The following is a 16,650-nucleotide window of genomic DNA, read 5'->3' on the forward strand; positions in this document are numbered from 1 at the left end:
TAACAATAAAAATAGGTCCCTACTGGTATGCTCTGAATACCACTAGGGTATGAGGTTGAAATATAACTAAGAGAATTAGCCATTTTTCAAAAACCACTTGCCCTATTTTGAGATCTTGTTAAAAATAGATAATGTATGGGTCTGTTTTTGTTTTGTTTGTTTTTAGATTCCACATATATTTGAAACCATATTGTCTTTCTCTGCCTGATCTATTTCACTTAGCATAACACCCTCTAGGTCCATCCAGGTTATTGCAAACAGCAAGATATCATTCTTTTTTATTGCTGCATAATATTCCATTGTGTATATGTACCGCATCTTCTTTATCCATTCATCTTTCTATGGATACTTAGGTTGCTTCTATATCTTGGCTTTTGTAAGTAATGCTGCAATGGACATAGGGATGCATATATCTTTTTTAATTAATGTTTTTGTTTTCTTCGGATAGAAAGGAAGATTATCAGAAGGGAGAGTGTAGGGATGGGTGAAAAGGGAAAGGGGAATATAGTCAATAATATTGTGATATGTTTACACAGTGAAAGATCATTCGTAGAATTAGTGGGTGATCACATTGTAAGATATAAAAAGGTCAAATCACTATATTGTACACTGAAACTGATGTAACCAATATAAGATTATATACCAACTATACATAAATAAAAAATAAATTTAAAAAATTAAAACAAAAGAACATATATGCATAACCCATAGACATAGAACACAGTGTGGCGATGGCCAGAGAGAAGGAGTGATGGTGCCTGGGTGGCGGTGGGCAAAGCGGGGAGGGGAATAGGGATATCCGTAATAATGTCAACAATAAAAATAAAATTTAAATAAATAAACCAGATAACATAATCCATAACTCTATCTAACCAGGTGCACAGAAACTGTAATTTCTCAATGTGGTAAGAAAGAATAAGGGCCCCACTGTCAATTCTTCCATGTTGTAAGACTTATAACTCCTTGTATAGTTAAGGGAATTGTGACTTTTGACATACAGACCAAGAGCCTGAGTGTCAGTTAGCAAAGTTTTTTTTTCCTTTGTAGATAAATGCAAGTTCTAATACTTACCCACTACACCCTAGTGAATCTTCCCAGGCCTGTGCTATTTCAGAGGCCAGGGGTCAGCTAAAGTGCCTGCATTGCTGTTCTACAAACACGTAAATCTGAAGTAGCCTTAACATTAGCTTCAGGATGAAAAGAAGTTTCTAGTGGTACTTTCTTTAAAAATTCCTGAAATTACCAGTGGCTAAATGGTAATACTTTTTCCTCAAATACAAAAGAAGTTGGTGGCAGTCGGCCAAGAGAAACACTTAGCTTTGGAGAGAGAAGCAGACTGCTATTAAAAGCCACAGCAGTCATTAACAAAGATGATGTCATTAGTAAATTCCTGGGCTGCCCTGGGATCCCCAGGGCCAAGGAGACAGGATCACAGTCTTTACTAAGCCAGAGAACACTCACCTGCCTAACGGTGCCTAGTGAAAGCGCTCAGTCTCCAGGGCCAGGTGGTTTCCTGCAAAAGGATCAGGGGCCTCTGTTGCACCACTTGTGAAGCTGGTGGCCAGCACAGGGATTTATGAACTGCTGCCTTTGGGCTTTGATGAGGAAAAAGGTGGGAATTTTACGTGTGGAGAGTACTTTGAGAAATCTCTGTGAGACACATGTTCAAACAGAGTCGAATCTGTCTCAAGATGCTAGATCTTTCTTACAGTTCCAGCAGTCCTTCTGAGAGAAGGACCCATTCTTCAGGATTTTCTTAAGCATCATTATTATTTTACAAAAACACAAGAGGAGCCTGGTATTTGTAACTTTAGGGACCCCCAAGTTACCAAACAGAGAGGAAATTGTGTTAGCCAAAGAGCCTGATTTTTATTCACTTTTCTTCTCTGTTTCTGTTTTTTTCCACTCCTTCCTCACCACCCCGCCTCCCAACTTCCATTTCTGAGGTCATCTCACCAAGGCCCTGGTAGGGTGCACACTGTAGTGGCAGGAATGCAGCCTGTGATCAACTCCTGGTTCTGACACTTACCTCTCATCAAAGAAATTATCTGGGGGAGGGGGGTGTGGGGGGGAGGGAAATTATCACATATATAAAATTATCAAATATACTTATTAATTATTAAATAACTAACATCCTGGTTTAAGAAACAATAAAGTATGGGCAATAGCTTTGCAACTTCAAGAGCATCACCTAACCTCTCTTGCTTAGCCTTTTCATCTGTAAAATGTGGTGGTAAAACCTCTCCCAATGTGGTTGTAAGGAAAGTAGAGAGTAAAATTAGATACTCATCGGACTCCCATCCTTAGAGCTGACGATAGCAATGACATTACAGTGGCGCTGATCAATATATGTGCTTGATTTCCTTGTCATTATTTAACTCCCTGTAAAAGAGCTGTAATCATTGTAGATGAGATAGTTTTCAGCTGGTAGAGGAATGAGAGGAATTCTCATGCTCCCTCCCTTTTCAAGCTTCCCCTCCCCAAGAGAGTCTGAGGGAAGCTAGACTCCGGTCAGCATAATTCCGGTCTCACTATCACCTACACAGCCTTCTTCACTTCTAGGAGGAACCTCAAATTACTTGGAGCTCATTACCCAGAGTTGCCTTAGGTATCATCAGCCTTGAATACAATGGGGATCATACTGACAGTGTTAGTTTAGTCAGTTAGTAGTTAGTTAATTGGTTGGCTGATTAAAAACTGTTCTCAGCCCCCTACACAATTCCCCTGCACCGCAGGACTGTGGTCCCTTCCTTGTTGATGTCCCCACTCAGAAGCCACTCGGGTTTGCCACTGTCGCAGTTGCCAGGGCCTCTGTGAGACAGCTAAGGAAGCGAAGGCAGAACTAGACCAGCCTTCACACCAGCAGAGCCATCTGAGTGCTACCCAGAAAGTTGCACTTTCTCATTTTGGGTGGGGCAACTTGTGTGCCCATGTTTTACATTGACCCTTATGAGGTCAGTTCCTGCCACTTCTGCCAACAGACACTGTCCCCATAGGGTTTAACTGGGTCAGGAAGCAGATTTCATGACATTCTATTCATTCCCCATCTCTCCTGCCAGTGCCCAAAGCAAAAAATGCTGTCCTCTGAAAGACACTGGTAAGAGAATAAAAAGACAAGGCACATACTCAGAGACATATTTTTACAACACGTGTCTGATACAGGACTTGTATTTAAAACATGCAAACAATTCTTTTAAGACAGTGTTATTGAACTACTAGAGGTCTGATGTATGAAATTCATGCAAGAGTAGACCTTTTTTCCCCCGGCTGCCGGCACTGGCTTCTGTCTGGCACCCGGGACCCGGGCTTCCCTTGCAGCCCTGGCTTTGTTCCTGGTCTAGTTAGCATATTATTCTTTTATTATTATAGATTATTATAGATAATTCACATACTACACATGACACCCATTTAAAGTGTATGATTCAGTGGTTTTGAGTATTAAACACATTATTAATTTTTTAAGTTGTGGTAAAGTATACTAGTATATAACAATATTTTCCATTTTAACCATGTTAAGTGTACAATTAAGTGGCATAAGACTATTCACAATGTTGTACAACCATCACCACTATCCATTCCCAAAACTTTTTATCATCCCAAACAAAACTCTATAGCCATTAAGCAATAGCTCACCAATCCTTCCACCCCCAGACTTTATTATAATCTCTAATCTACTTTCTGTCTCTATGAATCGCCTATCCTAGTTATTTTATATAAGTGGAATCACATAACATTTGTTCTTTCATATCTGGCTCATTTCATTTAGCCTAATTTTTCAGGGTTCATCCATTTAATAGCATGTATCAGAACTTCATTCCTTTTATTTATGTTTGAATAAATTTTTATTGTACGTACATATGTTCTGTTTATCCATTTGTATGTTGGTGGACCCCTGAGTTGATTCCACCTTTTGGCTGTTGTGAATAATGCTGCTATGAACATTGGCATCCAGGTATCTGTTCAAGTCCTTGCTTTCAGTTCCTTTGGGTGTAGCCCTAGGAGTAGAATTGTTGGGGTCATAGCTTTTTGAGGAACCACTAAAATATTTTTCCACAGAGGCTGCAACACTACATTCCTGCCAGCAAGGTACAAGGATTTCAGTTTCTCCACATCATCACCAACACTTGTTATTTACTCTTTTTTTCAATTACAGCCTTCCCAGTGGGTATGAAATGGTATCTCATTGTAGTTTTGATTTGCATTTTCCTAATGGCTAATGATGCTGAGCATTTTTTCATGTGCTATTGGTCATTTGTATATCTTCTTTGGAGGAGTATCTTTTTTGAGTCATTTGCCTATTTTTTAATTGGGTTGTTTTTCTTGTTGTGTTGAGTTGTAGCAGTTATTTATAGATTCTGGATATTAAACCCTTACCAAATATATGATCTCCAAATATTTTCTCCCATTCTATGGGTTGTTTTTTCACTTTCTTGACAGTGTCCTTTTATGCACAAAAGTTTTTAGGTAGTCAGTTTATGTAATTTTTCCTTTGTAGATGGTTCTTTTTGTGTCATACCTAAGAATCCATTGCCAAATCCAAGATCACGAAAATTTACCCCTATGTTTTCTTCTATGAGTTTTATAATATTAGCTCTTATAGTTAAGTTGCTGATTAATCTTTTTTTTAATCAGAATTTAGGAGTTTAATGACAATTAATTTTGTTGCCCATACACATGAATTTCATTCTTCTCTTTCTGTTTAGAGAAATCTATTTAAATATTTGAATACTTTGATGATTAAATCCTATTTTCTCACTGACCCCAATATAAAAATTAGTGATTAAAAAAAATGGAGAGGTAATAAGAGCAATGATGTTATCATTTCTGCAATTTTCCACCTCCAGGAATTTTCTCCCTAAGTTCCCAGTATTCTGCAAGTACTTTCTTTTTTTTTAATTTAATAAATCTTTATTGTTCAGATTATTACAATTGCTCCTCTTTTTTCCCCCCATAGCTCCCCTCCACCCGGTTCCCATCCCACCCTCTGCCCTTACCTCCCCCACACTGTCCTCAACCATAGGTGTACGCTTTTTATCCAGTCTCTTCCCACACCCCCCACACCCCTTTCCCCCTGAGAATTGTCAGTCCACTCCCTATCTATGCCCCTGATTCTATTATATTCACCAGTTTATTCTGTTCATCAGATTTTTTATTCACTTGATTTTTAGATTCACTTGTTGATAGACATGTATTTGTTGTTCATAATTTTTATCTTTACCTTTTTCTTCTTCCTCTTCTTAAAGAATACCTTTCAGCATTTCATATAATACTGGTTTGGCAGCGATGAACTCCTTTAGCTTTTTCTTATCTGTGAAGCTCTTTATCTGCCCTTCAATTCTGAATGATAGCTTTGCTGGGTAGAGTAATCTTGGTTGTAGGTTTTTGCTATTCATCACTTTGAATATTTCTTGTCACTCCCATCTGGCCTGCATAGTTTCTGTTGAGAAATCAGCTGACAATCATATGGGTGCTCCCTTGTAGGTAATTAACTGTTTTTCTCTTGCTGATTTTAATATTCTCTCTTTGTCTTTTGCTCTTGGCATTTTAATTATGATGTGTCTTGGTGTGGTCCTCTTTGGATTCCTTTTGTTTGGGGTTCTGTGCGCTTCCTGGACTTGTAAGTCTATTTCTTTCACCAGGTGGGGGAAGTTTTCAGTCATTATTTCTTCAAATAGGTTTTTAGTATCTTGCTCTCTCTCTTCTTCTGGCACCCCCATAATTCAGATGTTGGTATGCTTGAGGTTGTCCAGAGGCTCCTAACACTATCTTCAAATTTTTGGATTCTTTTTTCCTTTTGCTTTTCCGCTGAGTGTTGTTTGCTTCTTTGTATTTCAAATCTTTGACTTGATTCTTGCGGTCCTCTAGTCTGCTATTAGGTCTCTGTATAATATTTTTTATTTCAGTCAGTGTATGTTTAATTTCTAGTTGGTTTTTTTTCATATCCTCAAGGGTCTCACTAAATTTATTGGCCTTTCCTAGGAAATTCTTGAAAAACCTTATAACCATGGTTTTGAACTCTATATCTAGTTGTTTGCTTTCCTCCATTTCTTTCATTTGTGGCCTGTTTCTTTGTCTCCACATTTTTGCTGCTTCCCTGAGTTGGTAGAGTAGCTTTGTGTGGTAGGTGTCCTATAGGGCCCAGTGGCTCAGCCTACCCAGTTACCTGAGGTGGACATTCTTGGTGCACTCCTTTGTGGACTGTGTGGTCAGTCTTGTTGTAGTTAAGTCTTGATTGTTGTTGGTATCACTGGGAGGAATTGACCTCCAGGCCAATTGGCTGTGAGGATCAGCTGTGTCTATGCTGGGAGAACTTCTGTGCTGGAGACACTCTTATGAGACAAGACTTGCAAAATTGCAAAAGCTTCTGTGCTCAGCTTGGGTGGGGCGGAGTTTCAGAGCGGAGCAAACAGCCTTGGTTTCCCATCAGCCCTGCCCTATGAGGCCCCTGGGTTTCAGTGTCCCTCAGTAATCGCTGCAAGCACCTCTGAGAGAAAGCCGCCCTTGAGTTTCACCCGCTGCCAGACAGTCTAGTTTCTCCCCGAATGAGTCGGGGTTCCCAGAAACTTGCCCGGAACTGGAGTTCAGCGCAGTCGGGAGCTTCCATCTCCCTCCCACTTTAGAAAGCCAGCCGCGCACTCAGCCACCCGTGCACTTAGCAGTCAGTCCTCTCTGCGCACGCGTGCACCTCCGGACCTCTGCCTTCCGCAGCTGCCGAGTCTCAGTGTGCTTTCTCTTTTCCTGACAGTCTAGATTCCCCCCGAATGAGTATGGTTTCCCAGGGTCTCGCCTGGGACTGGAGTTCAGTGCAGTCAGGAGCTTCCGTCTCCCTCCCGCTTTAGAAGGCCAGCCTCGCACTCAGCTGCCCGTGCATTCAGCAGTCAGTCCTCTCTGAGCACATAAACCTCCGGACCTCTGCCTTCCACAGCTCCCGAGTCTCAGTGTGCTTTCTCTTTTCCTGACAGTTCAGATTCCCCCTGAATGAGTCTGGTTTTCCAGCGTCTCGCCCAGGACTGGAGTTCAGTGCAGTCGGGAGCGTCCATCTCCCTCCTGCTTTAGAAAGCCATCCACGCACTCAGCCGCCCGTGTACACAGCCGCCTGTCCTCTCCACATGCGAGTCTCCGTACCTCAGCCTTTTGCAGCTCCTCTGAGTCTCAATGGGCTTTCCTCTTTTCTTCTAGTTGTAGAATTTCCACTCAGCCAGCTTTCTTGTGGTTCTGGATGGTGTCCGTTTTGTCTTTTAGTTGTAGTTTTGATATTGTTGTGCGAGGCAGGAGTTTAGGTGTTTACCTATGCCACCATATTGGTTTTTCTCTGCAAGTACTTTCCGTTGCTGATTAATCTTAAGTTAATTTTTGTATGTGATATGAGGCAGGGTCAACTTTATTATTTATTAATTTTTTGCATGTGGAAATCCAGTTGTCCCAGCATCATCTTTTAAAGAGACTATTCTTCACCTTAAGTGCTATTGCTAAATGAAGAAGCCAGTCTATATGATTCTGAATGTATCACTACTGGATCATAGCTCTAACGCAGGGGTCCTCAAACTTTTTAAACAGGGGGCCAGTTCACTGTCCCTCAGACCGTTGGAGGGCCGGACTATAGTTTAAAAAAAAAACTATGAAGAAATTCTTATGCGCACCATGGGCCCGGGACGAGTCAGCTGCTAAGCAGGACAGGCAGCGGCACCTGGCGGGCCGGATAAATGTCCTTGGCGGGCCGCATGTGGCCCGCAGGCCGTAGTTTGAGAACACCTGCTCTAACGAATGTACCATGCCAATGTAAAATATTAATAATAGAGAAAACTGGGTGAAGGATCTATGACAACTCTCCATACTATCGTCTCAAATTTTCTATAAATTTTGAAGTTATTAAAAAATAAAATAACTTTAACAAAAACAAGCCAAAAAAAACCTGACAATGTAGGTATTTTCCCTGTTTTTCCAGGAGGAAGCTGAAGCTCAAAAGAGTCAAAGCAACTAGCACAGACTGCCCGAACACTCAAATGGCAGAGGTGGGGTTTGAGTCCCAGGCCTGTTCTGTTGAGTCACAGTGACTTTGGCCTGTCTGTAGAAACCTGTTCTGTTCCTTGGTTTCCTGCATATCCATTTATGTGTGTGTGTTTCGCTCTTGTTCTCCCCAGGGGATGGCTTTTACACTTGAAGAAAGGATGCAGCTTGGGATCCATGGCCTAATCCCCCCCTGCTTCCTGAGCCAGGACATCCAGCTCCTCCGGGTCATGAAATCCTACGAGCGGCAGCAGAGCGACCTGGACAAGTCAGTGCCTACATCTGCTCTCTCTGCCTAGACCTGGGCTCCACTGTTTCCTGTGGTCCGAAGAGTGTTTTCTGTATATGCTCCAACCAGGAAAGACTGAGAGCCTTTCCAAGAAATTCCAAACACAGCCCAACCTTCCAAAGGGGTGGTGATCTCCCTAAGGGACAGGGACTGTTATGATGGAGGCAGTCGACATGTCCTGGGAGAACTTGGAAGAGAAACTGAATTCCAACCAGTGGAATTTGGGAGGGCCACTGGGAAGAGGTGGGACCTGAGTCAGCCCCAGAAGCACCAACAGGACTTCAGCAGACAGCAGTGGGTTCACGGATGGCATTTCATAGGAGAACAAGTAGAGTAAAGCTATAGGGACAGGTGTGTTTACGTGGTATATGGCCCAGGTTCCTGAACAAGGGGAACATGGTAGAAAAGAGAAGAAATGGACAGGGATACCTTGGGAAGGACCTGGTATGTCATATGTTGGCAGCTTATGGGGAGCAGTTAATAATCCTGCCACCCTTCTGGGTTCTCAACAGTGGGGTCATAGACATGAAGAGGCAAATGGGAATGACAGGGTCAGCTTTACTAAAGAAGGTTGTGACCACAGGTCACATGGAAAAGCCAGGACTTGACCACAGGTAGCTGGCTCCAGAATCTGTGCTGTTGACCTCTCTGCCACCGCACAGTTAAGATGCTAGACCAGGGGTGGGCAAACTTTTTGACTCGAGGGCCACAATGGGTTCTTAAACTGGACTGGAGGGCCGGAACAAAAGCATGGATGGAGTGTTTGTGTGAACTAATATAAATTCAAAGTAAAGGAGCGGAGGGGAGAGCAAGAGAACCGGATAGAACAGCCGGATCCGGCCCGCGGGCCATAGTTTGCCCACTGCTGGGCTAGACTCTAGTGCTATAATGAATTCAAATCATCATTTTACCTCTTAGTAGTGAAAGTTTCTTAGCCTCTCTGGGTCACTCCTAACTCAGAAGGCTATAATGAGGGTTAAATACATTAGTATTTTTGATGTGCTTAGAACAGTGCCTCGCATATAGTACATACTATGTAAGAGCGTGTTAAATAAACATGTCACCTTGCTGAAGTGTAGGAAGCAAGGAGGGTTCCCCCTGAGTATCTATAGAGCTCAATGGCCAAGACTTTGAATCGTTAAGAGTGTGGCTGTCCCCCTAGGGGCAGAGTTCAGCAGCTTGTCAGGGTCATTACACCCATCTGCCTATGTTTCCCTCATGGCATCCATTGCTTCTAAGCAGCAGTGGATAATCACTGACTCCTGAAGCACTAACCTCTATGTGTATTATTCACATTAACTCCAAGGCCATACTCCAGCACAGGCCAGATATTATCTTCCTCTGTTCATCCCACTCAGACTGGGTCTAGCCATGTCACCCTGGAGAGCAAACCAGAAAGTAGACAATGAATCCAACTAACAACTTGAGATATGTCCTAACTTTGAACAATCTGAACCTCCTTCTTTTGTTAAATTTACAAAGAAGAATTTGATCCCAAAGTGAAATTCTCTTTCCTAAAGATATTCAACTCTAAAAATTAAAGTCAGTGGGATGGACATCATTTATATGCTTGGAAAGACACGCCAGGCTGAGGGTGGGAGATGTGTCTGATCCTGACTTACTGAACATGCTGTGTTGACTACTCTGACCCACCCCCTCCTTATTCTCAGGGGCCCCTCATTCCAGCAGGTGCTTGAGGAAATGCTAAGGAGGCTCCCAGCTTCTTTTGGATAAGGGCAGTTGTGTGCTGGTAAATGTTTTAACTGGTTCTGGGGTGAGGGGTAGGGAAGCCCTGATTTCTAGTATTTGCCCATTTTCATGGTGTAAATAATCTCACCATGACTGAGATTAAGTTATCAATTTGATATTACTGAATACAGAACTTGGAAGAGATGTGTACAAATGGCTACTGCATAAGAAATTCTTACACGAGAAATGAGTTGAGATCCTGGCTATTCTAAGCATAAACCCTCCCTTCCTCAAAATACCTTCTAAAACACAATTTTTGATTCTGGACCAGTGCCTTGGGGCTGGGGCCCCAAGATATTACAAGACTTCCCCAAAGTCACACACCTAGTAAACAGCAGAGCTGGGATTCAAACCCAGTACCCTGACTTCACACCTAGAAGTCATTCCGCTACTGCAGGATCTCACCCCCTTCCAGTCTAGGATCTCAAGTGCCTCCATACTCTCTCCCAAACTGTGGTCCAAAAAGGTTGTGATATCAGAAATCACTCACACCTCACTGTAAATTCTAAGCCCTGAGTTTTTTGTTTCTCCCAGAGGCTTTTGCATTTTTTAGGCATGTGAATGAAAGGCTCTTTTCCCGGGCTTAGTGATTTCAGGCTTCAGGGAATAGACAAGAGAGAGATTTTGGAGGAACATGCTTCCTGAGATCAGTTGGTCCTCGGCCACTTGTGAACTCTACTGTGACAGGAACCAGCCCTGTGTGATAGGAGAGGCCAGTTCTCCTAGCACCGGTGTGCCCTTGCCCCTACTCCACTTTCAGAATGTTACTGTTCTGTTTCATTCATTAATGTCCACATAATAATAACATAACTAACCCTCTTGCACAGTGGTTGAGAGCACAGATTCTGGAGTCAGATTGCCTAGGTTCAAATCCCAACTCTGCCCCCTGGGTGAGTTATTTCATTTCTCTGTGCCTTGGTCTCCTTTGTCTCTCAAAGAGCAACCATGGTAGTACCTACCTCACAAGTCCTTGGGAGTTTTAAATGAATTAATGTAAAGTACTTAGGACAGGACCTACACCATGTGTAATAACAAGCACCATAATACTCTTCACACTTCATAGATGGTGAGATCCATGTTTGGGGAGATGGGTGATTTGCCTGTGAAGGTAGCTGAGTGGGATCCCTGGGTCTTTGCATGAGCGGCCTCCCCTGCTGCCACACAGGCTGCTCATGTGAACAGCGTGGTTTCTTGTCTCCCTTTCCAAGGTACATCATTCTCATGACACTCCAAGATCGGAATGAGAAGCTCTTCTATCGCGTGCTGACGTCGGACGTGGAGAAATTCATGCCCATCGTGTACACACCTACCGTGGGGCTGGCCTGTCAGCACTACGGCCTGACCTTCCGCAGGCCCCGGTGAGCCACCTCGGGGCCAGGGTGCAGGGAGGGGATGCCTGCTAGAGAGGAATCAGTTCTTTCTGCTGCCCTTGCTTATTGGGACTCAGGAGGCTACATCCTGATTGGGCCAGCAGCCCAACAAGGAGGCATTTGATTTTAAGCCCTTGCTCAGGAAAATGATCCCGTGAGCGGAGATATGAGCTGAGAGAGTATCTAGCAAGAGGATAGCATAGCTTATGCACCTCAGAATAAATGCTCGATGTGTTGTCCAGAGTTGGCCTGAGAGGCATTTCAGTTTTTTTCTCTCATTATCTACCTAACATCTCCCCCGCAACCCCTATTTTTCTGGTCCTCTCCAAAGTGCCAATAGCTCTATTGCCAGTCCACGCCAATGAATAACGGAGTGTCAGACAGCAAAGAGTGAATTCTTTTGCTGACTCAAAGGACCAGTATTTCTTCCTTTGGGCTTGACTCAGATTCCACTTAAAATGTCATTTTGTTAGGCAAAAAAAAAAAAAAAAATTGGCACTACGTTTTCTTTTAGAGCCAAAGAATTTGGGGGCAATTTTCCAACGAGATTGCTTGGGTGTTTTTGTTTTTCATGGGAGACTTTTCAAAAGGTCTTCAAAATTAATTACCAATATATACTATAATTCTAGCACTAATGAGCCACCGGGGTTTATAGTACATAATGCAACACAGTTTTGGTCTGTGTTAGAATATGTACATATACAATGCACTGTGCACAGATGTGTAATTCACATTCATAGAGAATTTATAAATCTGTTTATAAATTATGTGCCATGTGAGGAACATGCAAGTATGGATCTGGAACATCTTTTGTTAATTTGGAAAAAGAGTCCTCCAGTGCTAAAGCCAGCATTTGGGATGAGCACTGCACACCGGTCACTGGCACCCCCGATGCCCATACTCACCCTTCCTGGTCCCACGGTTACCATTGGCAGAGACATCGTATCAGGCCTTATCTTGATGTGGGTGTCCAGCCGTTGAAGCAGACATGTCCTCCCCACTCAGAGCAGCCATGCTTCTGCAATTCTATTGGGGTGGGACACTGCACCATAGTCCCGGAGCAGTCGTGGTGTTTAATCTGCCTCCTTCAACAGGAAAGAGACATGGGGAGCTCATGGTACATTTCTAAAGGATGCAGGACCCTATTAACCTCCCAGTTCCTACTCAGAAACAGTGCTTCCAGGTCCTCCCTCCTGCACAGTGCAACTCAGTTCCAGTCATTCTCTCCTCCAAGGCCATCAGCAGCCCCCTAGGCCAGTGGTCGGCAAATTCATTAGTCAACAGAGCCAAATATCAACAGTACAACGATTGAAATTTCTTTTGAGAGCCAAATTTTTTAAACTTAAACTTCTTCTAACACCACTTCTTCAAAATAGACTCGCCCAGGCCGTGGTATTTTGTGGAAGAGCCACACTCAAGGGGCCAAAGAGCCACATGTGGCTCACGAGCTGCAGTTTGCCGACCACTGCCCTAGGGCTTCAAGAAACAAGTGCAACACTTTGACAAAATTAAGCCTGTCATAGCCCAGCTCATAATCAGAAGTCCTATGTTCTAGCTATACTGATCTATATTCTCCATGCCCAAGAACACCTGGAGTTCTCCTCCTGCACACCTTTGCCGATGTGGTCCCCTCTGCCTCAAACTCCTGCATTCTCTTCTGTCCTCATTCTCTACCCATCAAAATTCAAGTGACCCTTCAAGGCCCACCCCAGGAGTCAGCTTCTCTGTGGAGCCTTCCCTGGTCACCTCACGCTGAACTGATCACTGCCTTCTCAGCCTCCCCCACAATCTCTTACACATACTTCTAGTCCATCGTTTTATTTTTGCACTTTGTGTTTTCAGTTATCTGTATATCAGTCTCCTTTCCTGGAACACACATTTCTTGGAGGGTAGGAAACATGTCAGATCCATTGTGTATTCGAGACCAGTGCTTGGCAGGTAATTGCCTCTCAGATGGGAAAGTAGCCTTGTGTGCTGGCTGGGAGTTCTATCTCCTTGACCTTGGGCAAGTTTCTTATCCTCTCTCAGCCTTAATTTCCACATTTCTGAAATGGAGGTAATAATACCACCCACCTCAAATGATCATTTTGAGGTAAGATGTGATAATGGCTAAGGTGCCTGGCATAAATGTATGTGTCTGTTTCCTTCAGTAACTATTATAGAAGGAAGGGAGGATTAATAAATGTAGAGTCATGTTATGCATATGCACTTCTAAATTTGTAGAAAGAAAGCAGAGTCATTGAACATATAATGAACTAACACATTTAACTACAGATATTATTTGGCTCTTTCAAAACCTAGTGTTACCTAGAGAGGTCCTTTAGCCCTTAAGCATGGATCACTGCCTCCTCTGGCTTGCGGCTGAGACCTTATGGAACTCTGAGGCCGTTCCACTCCCATTTCCCACTCCCAGGCTGTGTGGAAACCCTCCTTCCACAGACTCTATGCACTAGATTGTGGATTCTGTTGTTGGTCCCAGGCAAACCAGTCTAAGGGTCAGAAACCTGAATAGGCAACAGTCCCATGAACGTAGAATTTGCCTCCAGAGCCCACTCCACAATCCAGGGAACACATTAGACTAAATTTGAATTAATGAACATTTATGGAGCAACTACTAGGCGCTGGGCATCGTGTAGACACTGTAAAGTTACCCCAATGAACGAAATACTGTTTTTGACCTCAAGCAATTTACCAGCAGAATGAGGGGGAGGTAATAATAATATAAGTTATATATAATAAGAGTTATAAGGAAATAGGATATATAACAGGGACAAAGAATTACAGGAATACAAGGGAGATGAAATTTTTTTTTCCCCTGGGCAGCAGGAATGCTTCACAGAAGAGATAATATTTGGGTTGGTCCTTGAAGGTTGACTAGGAATTCCATATGTAGAGAAGGAGGGAACAGCCATTCCAGGGAAGGGCTTGGATTCATAGGCTGTGTAGACATTGGGGTAGTCAGCTCACTTGGGTATCTTCCCATCTCCTGCACCTGGAAAGCAGGAGAGAAGAAGAGGAGGGGAGGGGAGCTAGGTCTCCACACCCATTGGCTTATAATGGAACCTTCCAATGTCCTGTAAGCTTAGCTCGGTAACAGTATCTCCATTTTACAGATGAGGGTATTGACGTGGCCAGAGAAGAGGAACTTGTCCAAGATCACCATTGGCAGGCAATTGGTGTAATCAGAATTCGGACTGGGAATCAGGAAAAGCCACACCAAAGAGGTGACATTAGATCTGGGTCATGAAAAATGAATCCAAGCACCTCACCTCCCTCTTGCTAGAATGTATGGCTTCTGGGACCTCATGGTGGGTGAAATAGGAGAGTAGAGGTGCTGGGTAGGAGAACTGACCAGGGGTTCTGCCCAAGCACTTGGGGAGTGGATTAATGGGGAGCTGTTTCAGACTCAGGTGCAGGCCCCACTGGTGGTTCTCAATGGATCAGAGATGAAGAGGAACATGGCAGAACAAGATCCATGTGGGTAGAAATGGCGCCTTGACAACCACTTGAGCTCAGGATCTGGTTAGCTTTGAGTGGGTGTACAGGGGATGCTGCAAGAGCTGGGCACATAGCATGAAAAACAGGCGTGCAAACCCACAAGGAACCCACAATTGAACTGGAATCAGAAAAAAAAAGCATACTGATAACTGCTTGCTAAAGGCCAGGTACTATCCTAAAAAGTTTACATGTATTAACTCATTTAATTACTACAACCCCCATAAGTAGTAGGTACTATAATCATCCTATTTGTAGATGAGAAAACTGAGTCACAGAGAAATAAATTCCCGAAGTCACAGAGCTCATAAGCTGCAAAGCCAGGACTCAAACGCATGCAGTCTGAGCCAGAGTGGGACAGGTAACCACTCCGGTTAGCTGCCTCCAGTCGTTTGGGAGTGGGCATTCGGGCAAGGGAGTCCTTGCAGCCCCAGGAATATTTGCTTGCCCAGGGGTCTAAGGCGAGGATTGCTAGATGCCGTTTCCAGAGCCTCTCCTGGGAGGGAAGGCTGCAGCCAGGTCCTGGGCCCAGGATGGGAGGGGCTGAAGCAGGCTCAGGCAAAAGGAACCATCCTCTTGAATTCGTCCTCTTGGTACAGACTTCCCTTATGTGTTTTGCGAACCCTTCTTCAGGCGATTTACCCAGTTAAACCATATGACAGGTAACATTTTGAGCTGTTGCTCCAGGTCTCCACTTGGCCGCTTTCCAGGTGTTGATTCCACATCTGCCTTGGTCCTGAGGGAAATGAGAGTTTGGGCCCCACCCCAGCCTTGAGCTTCATCTGAGGCCTGGCTGGGAATGGCTTTACGGATTAGCATCTGAAGGGAGGACAGCTCTGAGGCCAAGATCGAGAGAGCCAGCTCCTTCTTGGTTTCTGAAATGATAAACAGGCCTGCCAGGTTCCCAGCAACAATGGAGTCCTCTGTGAAAGGGACTGCTTCTCTATCCCCAAGCTAATTAGGTCCAGCTGGTGCTAAAATTGAACCTCCAACCAGCCTGAGGCTCTGCATCGTCTCACAAGGGAGATAGCGGAGTGTCTCTGGGGCACCTAGTATCCCAGGCAGAGGAGATGTAGCAGAAGGCTTGGCTCTGTGGAGCCTCCCCTGCCCATCCTGCTTCTTCCCTGGCTGACCCTCTGCATGGGCCAGGGAGCCTGGCTAGCCTGGCGGGAAGGAATGCCCCCTGAGGACACTGGTGTGTGACTTGGAAGAGATGAAAGCCAGAGGTGAGGCTGGGTGGGAAGCCAGGACGGAACAGGAAGGTTTGCGAGAAGGAAGCCAATGCACTGCAGTTTGCTGTCCAGGGCGAGCAAACACTGTCCCCGCCCCAGGCCACCTGCCTCTAGCCCAGCTGTGACTTCACCCTCCTTGTCTTCTGGGGCTCCTAGCAATAGGCACACACCTGGGACATTTCCTAGCCTCTGTGTGGAGCCCAACCTTCATGGGTGACGAGGGCTGGGTTGCAAGTGGTGGAACGAGCACAGATTTTGAACCCAGCAGGCGTGGCCTTGAATCTCAGCTCCTGGTGACTTCTGATAATTAATTTAGCACCTCCTCAGTCTCCTCACGTGTAAAACGGGAATAACACCCATTCAAGTGACTGCTTGTGAGGATTCTGTGAGATTCCACATGAAAAGGACCCAGCCCATCTAGGTGCTTAGCAGCTGTGATGTGCCTGTCCCGGCACCCCCAAGATCTGCCATCTGACACAGTCACCCCACCCAAGAATCTAAACTATAA

General features: G+C 44.3%; 1 protein-coding gene across 4 annotated transcripts in view; it reads left to right on the top strand.

The window, feature by feature from the left end:
* Positions 1-16,650, top strand: part of ME3 (malic enzyme 3) — a 196,550-nt gene that overhangs the window by 86,109 nt on the left and 93,791 nt on the right. For all 4 annotated transcript variants that reach the window (XM_080687267.1, XM_080687266.1, XM_080687268.1 and 1 more), the window contains 2 exons: positions 8,142-8,275; positions 11,254-11,403. In XM_080687267.1, the coding sequence (XP_080543393.1) occupies positions 8,142-8,275; positions 11,254-11,403 (284 nt within the window). The remainder of the gene's footprint in view (positions 1-8,141; positions 8,276-11,253; positions 11,404-16,650) is intronic.

Source organism: Plecotus auritus, assembly GCF_963455305.1.
Source record: "Plecotus auritus genome assembly, chromosome: 9".
NCBI classification, from domain to species: domain Eukaryota; kingdom Metazoa; phylum Chordata; class Mammalia; order Chiroptera; family Vespertilionidae; genus Plecotus; species Plecotus auritus.